This window comes from Theropithecus gelada, chromosome 1, assembly GCF_003255815.1.
Source record: "Theropithecus gelada isolate Dixy chromosome 1, Tgel_1.0, whole genome shotgun sequence".
Taxonomy (NCBI): Eukaryota; Metazoa; Chordata; class Mammalia; order Primates; family Cercopithecidae; genus Theropithecus; species Theropithecus gelada.
The window spans coordinates 55,196,928-55,214,671 of record NC_037668.1 but is presented as its reverse complement, the minus strand read 5'-3'; the positions used below and the strand labels follow the sequence as shown (position 1 = coordinate 55,214,671).

General features: G+C 44.6%; 1 protein-coding gene and 2 pseudogenes across 5 annotated transcripts in view; all 3 read right to left on the bottom strand.

Moving 5' to 3' along the window:
- Window positions 1-17,528, bottom strand: part of FAM76A (family with sequence similarity 76 member A) — a 38,423-nt gene extending 20,895 nt beyond the window's left edge. For 2 of the 5 annotated variants that reach the window (XM_025368918.1, XM_025368925.1), the window contains exons 1-5: window positions 17,347-17,528; window positions 15,970-16,034; window positions 12,859-12,960; window positions 10,582-10,636; window positions 9,059-9,211 (exon numbers count right to left, since the gene is read on the bottom strand). In XM_025368918.1, coding sequence (XP_025224703.1) covers window positions 9,059-9,211; window positions 10,582-10,636; window positions 12,859-12,960; window positions 15,970-16,034; window positions 17,347-17,427 — 456 coding nt within the window. In that variant the 5' untranslated portion in view covers window positions 17,428-17,528. The remainder of the gene's footprint in view (window positions 1-9,058; window positions 9,212-10,581; window positions 10,637-12,858; window positions 12,961-15,969; window positions 16,035-17,346) is intronic. The other 3 variants (XM_025368933.1, XM_025368939.1, XM_025368951.1) reach the window with 2 other exon arrangements.
- On the bottom strand, window positions 2,395-3,073 carry LOC112613449 (annotated as a pseudogene).
- Window positions 3,910-4,295, bottom strand: LOC112631940 (annotated as a pseudogene).
- Window positions 17,529-17,744: the final 216 nt, after the last annotated feature.

The following is a 17,744-nucleotide window of genomic DNA, read 5'->3' as shown; positions in this document are numbered from 1 at the left end:
GAGGCTACAGTGAGCTGTAAGCGTGCCACTGTACTACAGCCTTGGTGACAGAGTGAGACCCTTTCTCAAAAATGAATAAATATTTTTAAACATATGTATACATTGTGGAATGGCTAAATCAAGATAATTAACATGGATTACCTCATACAACTTTTGTTTGTTTCTGAGACAGTCTCGCTGTGTTGCCCAGGCTGGAGTGCAGTGGTGCGGTCTCAGCTCACTGCAACTTCCATCTCCTGGGTTCAAGCAATTTTCCTGCCTCAGCCTCCCGAGTAGCTGGGATTACAAGCGTCTGCCGCCATGCCCAGATAATTTTTTTTTGTATTTTTAGTAGAGATGGAGTTTCACCACGATGGCCAGGCTGGTCTTGAACTCCTGACCTCCTGATCTGCCTGCCTTGGCCTCCCAAAGCGCTGGGATTACAGGCATGAGCCACTGCACCTGGCCTACTTTTTTTTTTTTTTTTTTTCCCCTGTGGTGAGAACACTTAAAATCTACTCTTTTAACAACTTTCAAGAGTACATTTTATTAACTATAGTTACCATGTTGTACAATGGATCTCTTCAACTTACTCCTCCTATGTAACTGAAATCCTTTGGCCAACATCTCCCCAAACCCACCCTCCAATACCTCAGTTTTAATACTTTATAAAAGGTTCGCGTAAACCCAGGAGGCGGAGCTTGCAGTGAGCTGAGATCCGGCCACTGCACTCCAGCCCAGACCACAGAGCGAGACTCTGTCTCAAAAAAGAAAAAAACAAAAGGTTCACAAAGTGGTATGCTGGATACCATCTCTCAGATGGAAAGAGGGTCCCCAGAGAAAGAACAATGAGTAAGCAGCTTCCAGGGCCTAGTCCCTGGCGGTGGCCTGCCATGGCGCTGTTTGAATTAGAAAAAGTTGACTCCTTTGAGCAGAAGTAACTGCACCACGCAGCAGGGCCCAAAGCTAGGAAGCATAATGTAGCTTTTGCCACCCTCTGAAGCTGTGGTGTCTCTGTGCAGCATTCAGACTGAAAAACCACTGGAGGCACAGTAGGACAGATGACAGGGCAGCGGGGCTGGTTGGAATTTCTCAGGTTAGGCAAGGAATATGCTGATACATTACGGAATTTTACAGTTTTCATTTCTTATTTCTGAAATTAGATCTTGTGCTTCATCTTGAACATGGGTAGGCCACATCATCATTTACCTGAAGTGTTTTATCTCATCGGCAAAAGCCTCTTTGCTCCCCATCCCCCAACCCATCAGCAAGTCCATCAGTCTGAATCTACTCACTTCTTTCTAACTCCACTGCTTCCGTTGGCATTCTCATCTCTCACTGCTGTAAGAGCTGCCCAAATGATCACCCTACCTCCAATAAGCCATTTCCCCATAGCCGCCAAAGGGTTTCTTAAATGTAAATGATTACATCCTCTCTTTTTTTTTTTTTCTGAGACGGAGTCTCACTTTGTCGCCTAGGCTGGAGTGCGGTGGCACTGTGTTGGCTCACTACAATCTTCGTCTCCTGGGTTCAAGCAATTCTCCTGCCTCAGCCTCCCAAGTAGCTGGGATTACAGGTGCCCACCACCACGCCTGGCTAATTTTTTTATATTTTTAGTAGAGATGGGGTTTCACCATGTCGGCCAGGCTGGTCTCAAACTCCTGACCTCAAGTGATCCCCCACCTTGGCCTCTCAAAGTGCTGGGATTACAGGCGTAAGCCACTGTGCCCGGCCTGTTTTTCTTTTTCTCTCTACTGTAAAATGGAAAAAAAAAATTTTTTTATAGTGTAGCTAATATGCCCTCCTTAGGTATTAAGACACATTTCTGTTTGTAACCTTAATGCAGCCATATTTTTACTCTTTATAAAAAATCAATTGAGCACAGTGGCTCACACCTGTAATCCCAGCACTTTGGAAGGCTGAGGTAGGCAGATTGCTTGAGACCAGGAGTTTGAGGCCAGCCTGAGCAACATGGAACATGGTGAAACCTTGTCTCAACAAAAAGTACAAAGATTAGCTGGGCGTGGTGGCACATGCCTGTAGTTCTAGCTACTTGGAAGGATCGCCTGAGCCCGGGAGGCTGAGGCTGTAGTGAGTCTAGATTATACCACTTGTACTCCAGCCTGGGCGACAGAGTGAGAACCTGCCTCAAAAAAAAAAAAAATAAATAAAATCTCCCAATAAAAACTGAGTATTTCACCACATGAATCGTTAAATTGCTTCACTAAAAATGTAGTTAGACATGCCAATTTCTAACCTCTTAGAATATTCCGCACAATCAATTTTAATCATTAGAATGAATAATTGCTCAGAAAAGCAGTACTGCCTCAGCTGCAATATGATTTGGTAGTCAATATTCCTGTTTTCTGGTAAAAAGGAGATCTCATGAGCAGCAACATTGGGCACCTTATGGTCTCACTGATCAAGAGAACGTTTCTGAGTGGCTTCTGAACATGTATTTCTTAACAAGTTGATCACAGATCTGGGGTCCTCACTCCTCCTCATAGCAACACTTCCAGACATAATCATGTTAGCTCCTGCCTCTGCATACTTGTGGACAGTGTCAGGACCTACTCCACCATCGACCTCTTATCCAAAGATGGGAACTGTGTCCTCAACCAGTGAATGTTTGGCACCATATCATTCATGAATTTCTGCCTTCCAAACTCAGGTTCCACTGTGATAACCAAGGCCATATCTATTTGATTAGTCCATGGTGCCAAATACTCAACTGTAGCTCCTCATTTGATGGCAAGGCCAACCTTCATCCCATTCTCCCAAATGTCTTCAATCAAAGCCTCTGAGTTCTTAGTAGCCTCAAGGTGAAAGGCATACAGACTGGCTTCTGCTATAGCTATTGGTTTTACCCACTGTTCCAGCTTGGACACCATCACATGCATGTCAAAGAAAGGGTCCTGGACGAGCTGCTCTTGAAAGCTTTCTACCACAGGATAACCAAAGGTGACGTTGGGAACAAAGTGCCCATCCATGACATCCAGGTGGCCTCAGAGTCTAGCATACGGAGGCACTTGACCCCTAAACTGGCCAGGTTGCTGTTGAGGATGGGCGAGCCAATCTTGCAGGGTAAAGCCATAGCACTGGCTCCCAAGAGTAAGTTACCCTATGAGTCCATCTTCTCTCCTTAAAACCCAATGATTTCTCATCATACCATAAAATTCAAACTCTGTACCATAGCCCATTTTTTTTATTTGAGACGGACTCTCGCTCTGTCGCCCAGGCTGGAGTGCAGTGGCGCGATCTCGGCTCACTGCAAGCTCCGCCTCCGAGGTTCACGCCATTCTCCTGTCTCAGCCTCCCAAGTAGCTGGGACTACAGGCGCCTGCCACTATGCCTGGCTAATTTTTTATATTTTTAGTAGGGTTTCACCGTGTTAGCCAGGATGGTCTCAATCTCCTGACCTCATGATCCGCCTGCCTCAGCCTCCCAAAGTGCTGGGATTACAGGCATGAGCCACCACGCCCGGTCCATAGCCCTTTTTTTTTTTTTTTTTTTTTTTTTTACATTATCATTTTTTTATTTATTGCTAACATGAATTCAAAGCAACTATGCATTTTTGTTTTGTGACAGGGTCTCACAATCTAGCCCAGGCTGGAGTGCAGTGGTGCAATCTTGGCTCACTGCAGCCTCGACTTCCCAGGCTTAGGTGAGCCTCCTACCTCAGCCTCCCAAGTAGCCGGGACTACAGGTGTGCACCACCACACCCCGCTAATTTTTTGTATTTTTGTGTAGAGACGGGCTTTTGCCATGTTGTCCAGGCTGGTCTCCAACTCCTGGGCTCAAGTGATCCACCTGCCTCGGCCTCCCAAAGTGCTAGGATTATAGTCATGAGCCACCACACCCTGCCATATGCAGTTTTTTTTTACATTAGAACAGATCAGAAAATCAAGACATAATTGCCATCATCAAATCTTAATCCTTAGAGAAAAACACTTCCACGAGGCTGGCCTGAAGACACTAAGATTCTACCAGTTTTTGAGGTGTTCCATATTTAAGTAGTGTAGGCACTGTGGTTGCTTCCAAGTTTTTTCTGAAGTCATTATTTGGATCTTTCCAATAAGGCTTTTCTTCTACTTGGCAGCAGACAAACACACACCCTTCACTAACGTGCTTCAGTCCCTTTCGTACGACTGGTTCAGAATGCATACAATAGGGGCACCAGCTTTTCCTCCAGCATCCTTAGAACCAATAAAGTAGGCGAAAATGCCATTGTGGCGTTCCACAGCCCAGTTGAACTCCTCAAAGCTTCACCCATTCACCTTCTTATAGTGTAGTGGGCTATCTGCAGTGTGCCTCATGGCCTATGTTGACTTACCTTACCTGCCTCTATAACCTTGTTTCCTTCCTCTTCCCCATGTTCACTCCACCTTCTTTCTGTTCTAATCATGTGCCAAGCTCATTCCTGCCTTACGGATTTTCCACAGCTGGTCCTTCTTCCTGGAATTTTTGTCCTCCAGAGCTTCCCATGGCTACCACCTTTTCATCATCCTAGTTTCCACTCAAATGCTATTTCCTCAGAGGTTCTCCTGATTGCCCAATATAGGCTGACTTCCCAGTCACTCCCTATCATGTACTTTATTTCTTTATAGCACTAATATCTAAAATTTATGTTATTTTTCTCCTCACCCATTTCTCTTTTGCACACATAAATGTAAGCTCTGTGAGAGTAAGGTCTTGTCTGTTCAGTTCATTAGTGTATTTCTAATACCTGGAACAGTGTCTGGTACATGATAAGCATTTAATTTTTTGTTAAGAAACATAACAATGAAGTTTGAAACCAAACTTCAATCTGGTTCATTTCACGGTTACGGGATACGGCCTGAAAGTCTGTTTATTATTATTATTATTTTATTTTATTTTATTTTTTTGAGACACAGTCTTGCTCTGCCACCCAGGCTGGAGTGCAGGGACGCGATCTTGGCTCACTACAGGATTCAAGCAATTCTCCTGCCTCAGTCTCCCGAGCAGCTGGCATTACAGGCATGTGCCACCACGCCCGGCTTATTTTTGTATTTTTAGTAGAGATGGGATTTCACCATGTTGGCCAGGCTGATCTCGAACTCCTGACCTCGTGATCTGCCCTCCTCAGCCTTCTAAAGTGCTGGGATTACAGGCGTGAGCCACTGCGCCTGGCCTGTTATTAATTTTTAAAGACAAAGTCTCACTATGTTACCCAGGCTGGACTCGAACTCCTGGGCTCAAGTGATCCTCCCACCTCAGCCTCTAGGGTAGCTGGAACTACCAGAGCATGCCATCAGGCCTGGCTTGAAGGCCTATTTTTATTTATTTTATAGATAGGGTCTCATTCTCTCACCCACACTGCAGCACAGTGGTATAATTACAGCTTACTAGAGCCTTGTACTCCTAGGCTCAAATGATCTTCCCACCTCAGCCTCCCAAGTAGCTGGAACCACACATGCACCACCAACCCTGACTAGTTTTTTTTTTTTTTGAGATGGAGTCTCACTCTGTCAACCAGCCTGGAGTGCAAGGTCACGATCTCAGCTCACTGCAACCTCTGCCTCCCAGGTTCAAGCGATTCTCCCACCTCAGCCTCCTGAGTAGCTGGGATTACAGGCACATGCCACCATGCCCGGCTAATTTTTGTATTTTTAGTAGAAACAAAGTTTCACCATGTTGGCCAGGCTGGTCTCAATCTCCTGACCTCAACTGCCCGCCTCAGCCTTCCAAAGTGCTGGGATTACAGCCGTGAACCAACATGCCTGGCTGAGTTTTTTATATTTTTAATAGTGACAGGGTTTTTGCCATGTTGCCCAGGCTGGTCTTCAACTCCTGGCCTCAAGGGATCCGCCCACCTCAGCCTCCCAAAATACTGGGATTACAGGCATGAGCTACTGCACCTGGCCTTGAAGGCATAATTTTAAAACACCCTGTAAGACCTTCCCCAGGTAAGAGCTTTCATTAAAGAGTTTCAAAACAATACAACTCCACTGAAAGAGAGCAAACAATGAACATCAAAATTGCACATAGATTCACAAGACATGTTTTTCAGATCTCTCTCTTAAAAATAAACTTTAGAAATAAAAGAGCAGGCCAGGCACGGTGGCTCACACTTGTAATCCCAGCACTCTGGGAGGCCAAGGCGGGTAGCTCACCTGAGGTCAGGAGTTTCAGACCAGCCTGACTAACATGAAGAAACCTCGCCTCTACTAAAAATACAAAATTAGCCAGGCACGATGGCGCATGCCTGTAATCCAGCTACTCGGGAGGCTGAGGCAGGAGAACTGCTTGAACCCAAGAGGCAGAGGTTGTGGTGAGCCACAATCGCGCCATTGCACTGTAGCCTAGGCAACAAGAGCAAAACTCCGTCTCAAACAACAACAAAAGAAATAAAAGAGCACTGGCCGGGCGTGGTGGCTCATGTCTGTAATCCCAGCATTCTGGGAGGCCAAGGTGGGCTGATCACTTGAGGTCAGTAGTTTGTGGTTAGGAGTTCAAGACCAGCCTGGTCAACATGGTAAAACCCCATCTCTACTAAAAATACAAAAATTAGCCAGGCATGGTGGTGCGCACCTGTAATCCCAGCTGCTCTGGAGGCTGAGGTAGGAGAATCACTTGAACCTGGGAGGCAGAGGTTGCAGTGAGCTGAGATCATGCCTCTGCACTCCAGCCTGGGTGACAGAGTGAGATTTCATCTCAAAAAAATAAAATAAAATAGCATCCTCTGAGAATTAAACCATCAAAAACAAATCATCATAGATAACACTGAGTATTTATCATGTACCTGATTCCATTCTAAGAGTTTTACTAATATCTTGACCTTTGTAACAACACTGAGATCTGATCATCCCCATTTACAGATGTGGAGACTGAGGCACTGACAGATTAACATGCCCAAAGTCACACAGTTAATAACTGACAGAACCAAGATTTCAATCCACACATTCTGAGTCCAGATACCCCACTTTTTTTTTTTGAGATGGAGTCTTACTCTGTTGCCCAGGCTGGAGTGCAGTGGTGTGATCTTGGCTCACTGCAACCTCTGCCTCCTGGATTCAAGCAATTCTCCTGCCTCAGGCTCCCTAGTAGCTGGGATTACAGGTGTGAGACACCACAACCCGTTAATTTTAATATTGTTGGTAGAGACGGGGTTTCATCATGTTGGCCAGGCTGGTCTCGAACTCCTGACCTTGTGATCCACCCGCCTTGGCCTCCCAAAGTGCTGGGATTACAGGTGTGAGCCACCGGTCTTGGCCCAAATTCCCTACTCTTAATCCCTAAATTTAGCTTTCTCCTAAAGTTTATGAACATGTAGATGTCTAAAAATATCTATAAACACTTAAGACAGGATCATAATTTATAAAGCAGAAAGGTAATAAATTCTAGTATAACCAGATTAACAAAAATGAACTATTCCAATCAGTAATAATACAGGAGCCATGCACTGTGTTATATTATGTGCCAGGTTCAACATTGTTTTATATACCTATCTGAAATACATTTCCCCATGTCTTTGTGAAGTAACTATTGTTATTCCCACAGAGAAAGATGAAGAAAGTGATGCATAATGAGGGTAAGTAGGCAGGGTCATTCAGCTAGTCCCAGGAGTTGGGGGGACTGCTGCTTGTGCTACCTCCTGATTACTAATTCAGATTCTTCAGTATCTTGATACAGGGAAGAGGTGTCCTGGTTGGCAGGCAGGAGTATCCTAGTCAATGGAAAGTTATATCCTTCCATTGTAAGTTAATGAATTTGGTAAGCAAGAATCAACCCTTGAGCCCAGGCACCTCCTAAAAGCACCTCTGGCCACTGAAAAAGAGTTTCTCAACTGCAATCTTTTATTCAACAAATACTTATTGAGCAGCTACTATGTGCCAGGCCACTGGAAATAAAGCAGAGAATGAGATGGAGAAAGAGCTCACATTCTAGTGGGGGTGGACAAACATGTAACCAAATAAGCAAGACTAGTTTTCAATATGTGAGATGCTATGAAGACAATAAAATAGTATGGTAAATAATGACTGAGGGAGTCAGTAAAAGGTCACTATGAGCAGGTGGTATCTGAGCTGAGAGCTGACATAAGGAGCCAGTTATGAGACCCTAGAGAAAGGTACATTAGGCACAAGGATAGACAGTGCAAAGGTCGGAGTGAGATCTGCATGTCAGACAGACTACAGGGTGGCCAGTATGGCTGGAGCAAGGTGAGAGGCAGAAAGTATGATGCAAGATGAGGCTGAGAGCTGGGTATGGGGTTGCAGGCCATAGAAGGGATATGAGTTTTATTATAAGCACAACTGGAAACCCCTGGAGGATTTTAAGCAAGAGAGTAATATGACCAAGCTCTAAATCATTTTGATTCTATCAAGGTACACCCTTCCACATAGAGCTTCCCTCTAATGTAACCTTGTAATCTTGAATTTCAACAGATAGAAACATTTAAAGAGCCAGATAGTAAAACTGGTAACGCCACTCCACTCCATCTTGCTTAAGTTATAATCTCTCCTTTACAGAATTCTATAGAATTCTGCCAATCACCATTTCACTTATGTGATCACTGTAATTCATATTCTTGTGAAATGTTAGAATATAATGGTCCACATTTTATGAACAAAATATGAATATCTTCTTTAAGGTCAATAATAGAACCAGGAAAGAAACTGAGAAATCTTTCTTTGTTAAATGTGTTTTTTTGTTGTTGTTTTTTCTTTGTTGTTGTTGTTGTTGTTGTTTTTGAGATGGAGTCTTGCTCTGTCACCCAGGCTGGAGTGCAGTGGCATGATCTCGGCTCACTGCAACCTCTGTCTCCTGGGTTCAAGTGATTCTTCTGCCCCAGCCCCTAGAGTAGCTGGGACTACAGGCATGTGCCACCACGCCTGGCTAATTTTTTGTATTTTTAGTAGAGACGCGGTTTCACCGTGTTAGCCAGGATAGTCTTGATTTCCTGACCTCATAATCCAGTCGCCTCCTCGGCCTCTCAAAGTGCTGGGATTACAGGCATGAGCCACCGCGCCTGGCCTATTAAATGTGTTTTTAACACAGTTAGCCCACCTTAATTTCTCTGAAAGGAAGAAAAGAAATCAAGAAAAACACAGAAATTTACCTTCTTTCTATCATCTTTCCTGTCAAATGCACACTGCTGCTTGCACTGTTCACAAGAATAGGGTGGTCCATACTTCTTTTCTGAATTTGTGCAGCGCTGGCATTTATTCCCAATAAATGCCGCAATTATGTTGCAATACTGACAAGGTTTGGGCTTAAAGGGGGAAAAAAAGAGTCAAGTGTTATTTTCATAAAATACCACTGCATTTAAAAGAGCATTAATTCCTACTTTGTAGTTCATTAATCATGGTACAAATGTATTGCCAACTTCATAGATATGCTTTTATATTGACCAAATAAAGCCCAATTCTTTTTTGTTGTTGCTGTTTTTGTTTTTTGAGACGGAGTCTCACTCTCTTGCCCAGGCTGGAGTGCAGAGGTGCAATCTCAGCTCAATGCAACCTCCGCCTCCCGGGTTAAAGCAATTCTCCCTGCCTCAGCCTCCGTCCAGAGCAGCTGGGATTACAGGCACCCGCCACTATGCCTGGCTAATTTCTGTATTATTTCCTAGAGATGAGGTTTCACCATGTTGGCCAGTCTGGTCTAGAAGTCCTGACCTCAGGTGATCCACCTGTGTCAGCCTCCCAATGTGCTGGGATTATAGGCATGAGCCACCACGCCCGGCCATGAAGCCCAATTCTTAACACTATGTGAAGTGTTTTTCTGCACAGGACTATTGATTTTTAAATAAATAAATAAACAAATAACAAAAACCCATTAGTATGTATGCAGAGACTTCTATGAAGTCTTCCGTTGAATGTCTATTCAACAGAACCAGCTCTTTGGAGAAACTAGCAAGGGCTTCCAAATTTCTGAAAAGGCCTCTTTGCTATTATCAGCATATAAACGTGTTGGGAGAATGCCTACAAGCACATAACATCCTGAACTATAACACTAAGAGAAAAAGAGAATCATTCATCAAAATAACTAGTCAACTATTACCAAACAAAGGGATCAAAGTTATAAAAATTCATCTTGCTGGGTGAAGTTTGCCTCCCAGCACTTTGGGAGGCTGAGGTGGGTGGATCACTTGAGGTCAGGAGTTCGAGACCAGCCTGACCAACATGGTGAAACCCCATCCCTACTAAAATACAAAAATTAGCCAGGTGTGGTGGCATGTGCCTGTAGTCCCAGCTACTCGGGAGGCTGAGGCAGGAGAATCACTTGAAGCGAGGAGGTGGAGGTTGCAGTGAACTAGGTCACCATTGCACTTCAGCCTGGGTGACAGAGCAAGACTCGGTCACAAAAAAAAAAAAAAAAATTCATCTTTCTCTTTCTCCTTCCATACTGGTCACTGAAGCCTCTTGAGGAAAATTATAATCATAATCCTGGCAGTGTGACTATAAGCACGGAATTCCTTAACAATAAGCATTAGCTAAATGTGAAAGCTGAAATCAGTACCAGATATATTACACATAACTATTTCTTCTAATAAAAATATTGTAAAGACATTAGTAGGCCACAGAAGGTAAGGTTCCACAAGACCCTAGTACTCACTGTTAGGTTTGAAAATATCCTACTTACCGTTCCATACAACTGCACGTTCTGAGCACATTTCTTGCATATTGTATTGGTTTTACTGTTAAGGAAAAAACAGACACAGGCTTTTCTTAGAATATCTGAAAACTGATACCTCTTTAAGTCCAAGGAATTTGCTCATTGCTAAAGGCCAAGGTGAAATATGGTCTGGATGCTTGGTTAACAGAAGTTTGAGTATCTTTCTAATAACTCTTTTATTTTTATTTAATATCTTTGAGACAGAGTCTCATTCTGTACCCCAGGCTGGAGTGCAGTGGTACAATCTGCTCACTATAACCTCTTACTCCCGGGTTCAAGCGATTCTCATGCCTCAACCTCCCAAGTAGCTGGAATTATAGGTGCATGCCGCCACACCCAACAAATTTTTGTATTTTTAGTAGAGACACCACACCTAGCCTCTAATAACTCTTTTAATTATTATGTGGCTGGGCATGGTGGCTCATGCTTGTAATCCCAGCACTTTGGGAGGCTGAGGGGGGTTAGATCACCTGAGGTCAGGAGTTCGAGACCAGCCTCGCCAACATGGTGAAACCCCATCTCTATTAAAAATACAAAAATTAGCCAGGCATGGTGGTACACGCCTGAAATCTCAGCTACTCGGGAGGCTGAGACAGGAGAATCGCTTGAACCCAGGAGGTAGAGTTTGCAGTGAGCTGAGACCGCACCACTGTACTCCAGCCTTGGCAACAAAAGTAAAACTCCACCTCAAAAAAACAAAAAGATTATTATGTGGTTATGGATTTTTTAATCTCAAATAAAGTGAGGCTTTGGCTAAAATGGAGAGTGAGTTATTTCTAATTATGACATCCCCAAGTATCACTAAGTAAAATTATCAGATACAGAGAACACCCTCAAAATAGTATACTAAAATGGACTAGCAGGAAAAAAAAAATTCTCCTTAATTCGGATGAATAGTTGGGAAATTTGAAGTGACAAAGCATGTGTGTTTGGAATATAAACTCAGAGATTCTATCTTTGCTAACCGTACTCTGTGTTCTCCTTCATAAGTAAAGGCATATGAAAACACCAGAGGTGGGGAAAAAGACACTATGATCAAATACTTTGTCAATATTTAGGCCGGGCACAGTAGCTCATGTCTGTAATCCCAGCACTTTGGGAGGCCGAAGCAGGTAGATCACCTGAGGTCAGGAGTTCGAGACCTGCCTGGCCAACACGGGGAAACCATGTTGATTATTTTTAGTCTTTACTAAAAATTCAAAAAAATTTGCCAAGTGTGGTGGCGTGTGCCTGTAATCCCAGCTACTCAGCGGACTGAGGCAGAAGAATCGCTTGAACCTGGGAGATGGAAGGTGCAGAGAGCCGAGATTGAGCCACTGCACTCTAGCCTGGGCAACAGAGCAAAACTGTGTCTAGAAAAAAAAAAAAAAAAAAAAATTCTGATTTCTCTAAGAGTTAAGCACTGACAAAAATAAAAACATCCTTTGCCTTGTGAAGATCCAGAGGTCATATTACCTAAATGTGTGAATTAATAAAGCTGCCCTGGGGGAAAAATCATCTTCAAATAAAAGTCTAACTCTTCATATAAGGAGGTAAAAATGAATGTCTTATGTATAAAGACAATTTAAGCAGTACTCTGGGGCTAAAAACTAATAAATCACATAAAAATCTAAGACCAGGCACAGTGGCTCATGCCTGTAATCCCAGCACTTTAGGAGGCTCAGCCTGGGAGTCCAAGGTTTCAGTGGGCTACAGTTTCGCCACTGCACTCCAGCCTGAGTGACAGAGTGAGACCCTGTCTTGGAAAAAAAAAAAAAAGTCTAGTCTATTCTCTGCTTTGTGATCATTTTCCCATACAATTCCTATGAAAGTGACTATAAAGTTAAAATAGACAAAAGAAAAACCTTAGAGTAGAAAATATTTAAATTAAAAATTATTTTCCAGGGCAATTTTCTGTTACTTTTAAAAGACAGTAAAAGAAGTGAAGGACATTCAAAGAAATCTCTAGAAAGAGGATTAGCATCAGTGATTCTGTGATGTTGAATAGCATTTTGATTTACGCCTAGATTTACTACTGAAGGAATGGGGTAGATGCCAATATATACATATGCTCCTAACACGTTAAAAAACATGCAAAGAAAAACTAACTCTAGGCTGGGCGTGGTGACTCATGCCTGTAATCCCAGCACTTTGGGAGGTTGAGGCAGGCACATCACCTGAGGTCGGGAGTTTGAGACCAGCCTGCTCAACAAGGAGAAACCCCATCTCTACTAAAAATACATAATTAGTTGGGTGTGGTGGCGCATGCCTGTAATCCCAGCTACTTGGGAGGCTGAGGCAGGATAATCACTTGAACCTGGGAGGCGGAGGTTGCAGTGAGCCGAGATCGCGCCATTGCACTCCAGCCTGGGCAACAAGAGCGAAACTCTGTCTCAATAATAACAACTAAAAAAAAAAAAAAAAAGAAAGAAAAAGAAAAAATAACTCTATGATCCATCTTGAGTTAATTTGTATGTATAGTTTAAATAAAGGGTCAAAGTTCCTATCTCACCCCACACGTGAATTAACTCAAGATGGACCACAGACCTAAATTTAAGAACTAAAATATAAAGTTTCTAGAGTATATTCTGTATGATTCCACTATCATGAAGTCCTAGAATAGGCAAAACTAATTTATAGTGGGAATGAAAAGTGGAGCAGTGGTTACTTGGAGGAAGCAAGGGTGTGGGGATTGTCCAGGATGGGGCATGAGAGAACTCTATAGAGTGATAGTGACATTCTGTATTTTGATAGGGTTTGGGGCTACACAGATGTCTACGTTTGTAAAACTTGATATATTTAAGATTTAAGTATGTTAGTATAAGCCAATTTTGCCAAAAAAAAAAAAAAAACTGCAAACAAATATTTAACTCTAAATAATGCTGTGCATGCTGAAGTGTTTAAGGATCAAGTATACTGATGTCTGCAACTTTAAATACATCGGAAACAAAATGAATTGATATAGTGATGGACAGAGAGATGCACCAGATGGATAGGTGAATATACAGTAAAGTGTATATTATAGAATTTAAGTCGAGGGTATATGGGTGTTCACTAATTCTTTTTTTTTTTTTTTTTTTTTTTTGAGACGGAGTCTTGCTCTGTCGCCCAGGCTGGAGTGCAGTGGCCGGATCTCAGCTCACTGCAAGCTCCGCCTCCCGGGTTCACGCCATTCTCCTGTCTCAGCCTCCCGAGTAGCTGGAACTACAGGCGACCGCCACCTCGCCCGGCTAGTTTTTTGTTTATTTTAGTAGAGACGGGGTTTCACCGTGTTAGCCAGGATGGTCTCGATCTCCTGACCTTGTGATCCGCCCGTCTCCGCCTCCCAAAGTGCTGGGATTACAGGCTTGAGCCACCGCGCCCGGCCACTAATTCTTTTAACCTTTTTTTTGTTTGAAAACATCCATGATAGGCTGGGTGGGATAGCTCACGCCTGTAATCCCAGCACTTTGGGAGGCTGAGGCAGGCAGACTGGTTGAGCTCAAGAGTTCTAGACTAGCCTGGGCAACATGGCAAGACCCGTCTCTACTAAAGATACAAAAAAAAATAGCCGAGTGTGGTGGTATGCACCCCTGATCCCAGCTATATGGGAGGCTGAGGTGGGAGGATCATTTGAGCCTGGAGAGGGGAGGCTGCAGTGAGCTGAGATCATCTCACTGCACTCCAGCCTAGGTGACAGAGAGAGACCCTGTCTCAAAAAACAAAAAAAAATCCATGATAAAATCCTGGAGAAGATATTCTAAGAATTGAAATGACTAATTAAAAATAGGCTTCTAGGTCTAATGGATGAATTAACAAATAGACCCCACCCTCCTCAAGGCAGGATCACCTACACTTGCAAAAGTTCTGCAAAAGTCAAACTTGCTATACCAAAAAATAACTTTGTTGCTATGGAAATGCCCCCTAAAGATGTCTGACCATTCATACCTGCATTTCACACTCTTTTTTGAGACAGAGTCTTGCTCTGTCACCCAGGCTGGAGTGCAGTGGCGCAATCTCAGCTCACTGCAACCTCCACCTCCTGGATTCAAGCAATTCTCCTGCCTCAGCCTCCTGAGTAGCTGGGACTACAGGTGCATGCCACCACGCCCAGCTTATTTTTTTGTATTTTTAGTAGAGACTGGGTTTCATCATGTTAGCCAGGATGGTCTCGATCTCCTGACCTCCTGATCCGCCCGCCTCAGTCTCCCAAAGTGTTGGGATTACAGGCGTGAGCCACCGCACCCGGCCCATTTCACACTTTTAAAAATGAGATTTGTCCAGGCATGGTGGCTCACGCCTATAATTCCAACATCTTGAGAGGCTAAGGAGGAAGGAATCACTTGGGCCCAGGAGTAAGAGACCAGCCTGGGTAACATGGCAAAATCCTATCTCTACAAAAATTAAAAAATTAGCTGGGCATGGTGGCACACACCTGTGGTCCCAGTTACTTTGTAGGCTGAGGTGAGAGGATCGCTTGGGCCTGGGAGGTCCAGGCTGCAGTGAGCCATGATGGCTCCACTGCACTCCAACCTTGCTGGCAGAGAGAGACTCTGTTTCAAACAAAAAAAGAGATTTGCCCAAGGAAAAGTGTAATGGCAAGTGAGTTTCAAATGTGACTAGAGCTAACAAACTCTTATCAGGATTGTCACATTTCCAAAAGTATCTTCTTTGGGCTTATACACTCTTCAATCTCTGTATATGTACATATTGAAACATGAAGCTCATGTTTTACTGTTGTGGGATTGGTTTCTTCTTGTCAGAAAGATTATAACCACAATATAAAATGATCAAGGGTCTTAAAAAGAACTTTAAGAATTTAAGCAGGCCGGGCGTGGTGGCTCATGCCTGTAATCCCAGCACTTTGGGAGGCTGAGGCAGGTGGATCATGAGGTCAGGAGTTCAAGACCAACCTGGCCAAGATAGTGAAACCCCATCTCTACTAAAAATACAAAAAAACTAGGTGGGCGTGGTAGAAGGCACCTGTAATCTCAGCTACTCGGGAGACTGGGGCATGAGAATTGCTTGAACCTGGGAGGCAGGGGTTGCAGTGAGCCGAGATCACGCCACTGCATTCCAGCCTGGGTGACAGAGCGAGATTCCGTCTCAAAAAAAAAAAAAAAAAAAAAGTTTTAAGCAAACAATAGATAATAACTAGGAAACAATGTATGTATTATATACCCTTCATTGTATATCTCATCCCACACACAAACTAACTCAAGATGGATTACAGACCTAAATATTTAGCAATTATAGTCTGTATATAATGTGATTGATTACAGATTTGTATGTTACAATGCAACTGATTACAGATCTGTACATGAAATGCAATCAATTATAGATTTTAAAAGGAAAAAAGCCTATTAATAATATCTTTCATGGTCAACAAAACTCTACCTCTCCTGCTGGTACTCAGTCCTGCAGTAGGTGCACTTCACAACAGGGTGTGCAATCCGACATTCCTGAAATGAAATGAGGATATAATTTTAAAAGGCAGTCACAAATGGAAACAGCCTTCAGTAGGAAACCGACCTGGGTACTATTTCTAGCATAGCTACTATGCTTGAGTGAGTCACTTAAACTTTCTGGGCCTTACTTTTCTCCTCTGTAATACTGGCATCACCTCCCTACTGTTGATGTGGGAGTTAAGTAAGAACTTACATGGATTATATGGAACTAGCCATAAATTGTAAAACAAACATATATGAATAAGCCCCCAGACTGGGAATCAGAAACCCTGAATTCCAGGCCTGGTTCTTCTACCACTGTGTGATTTTGAGGTTTACTTGTGAAATGAAAGTGCTGGATTAAAATTATTATTTATATATACATAACTTCCTTAAAATCATATATACATATTTTGAGGCCAAAAAGGGCACTCAAGCACTTGCATTCCCTCAGACCTGGTATATAAAGACTGGCAAATGGAAAGTCATGACCATCTGAGGCAAAAGTGACAATTATGAGTTATCCAAATCAGAGACACAAACTCTGGATTATTGGGAATACCCCAACATTGTTCTTCAGACAGTTTAGTGACTTTTTAACTGTTGCCTCACAGCACCTCTAGTCACTTAAAAAGTCAAAGTGGGATGAAGCAACTTAAAAGAAAAAGAAGTTGGACCTTCAGGAGTAAAAACTGAGCAGCAGCTAGTTAGGGAAGACCGAAGACCCCAATTGGATGCTGAGAAGTGATCCCTCGGATCTGTGAGCCAGAATGTGGGTTTTTTTAAAAAATAAAGCCTTGCTGCCTCCGACTCTGAGACTGGCCGAAAAGTGCGGGGCTTAAAGAAAAAAAACAAGCCTTGCTACCTCCGATTCTGTAACTGGTCGAGAAGTGCCCGTGAGGAGCCCGAGTTCGACACACTCCTCCCAGGCAGCACCCAACTTTGGAGTTCAGTCCCAGGAGGGGCAGGAGGTCCCCTCGTCTGTGACCAGGGAGACCGCGGCGGCCGGGGAGGCAGCGCAAAGGCATCCCGAGGGCGACCAGTCAGGGCAAGCAGAGGACCCGCTGTCCCTCCCCCGACCTCACGGGGTCCGAGAACAATCCCCGCGGTTGCTAAGCACCCGGACACGCCGGCCGCCGGAGCGTGGACCCGGCCCAGGCTCCCGCACGTGCCCCTCCGGCCCCCAGCGGGGTGGGTGCGGGTCCTCAGCCTGGCGGGCCTGCCACACCCTGCTCCGGGGACCCCGCCGGGCGTCCCCACAGAATCGGGAGCTCCGGGCCGCGCCTCCTGCGTCCCCAGTTCCCGGCCGCCGCCCCAGCCCGCGCACCTTGCACAGCTGCTGCCCCTGAGACAGCGCCTCGAAGGGGAAGCGCTGGTGGCACTTGGTGCAGGCGTAGAGCGCCGCCATGTCCGGCCCGGGCCGCGTTCACCGACCCGCCTGCCCGGCCCGCCGATTTATCTGACAGTCTGAGGCACAACCCGGCGGCGGCGGCTGCTGCTGGCTGCGGCAGGCGGGCGGGCACAGGCGGGTCGGGGCGGACCTGGGCGGGCTGGGGCGGGCTCGGCGATTCTAGACGCCCGCTCACTGGTGGGCTTTGACGTCGATCAAGTGGGAAGGGGCGGAACACGGAGCTTTCGCCCACTCTGATTCGGTCTGGCCTGGAGTACGCCACTGTGACGCTAGAGGCCGCGATTATGTAAAGCGCAGTCACGCGGGGGCGCTGC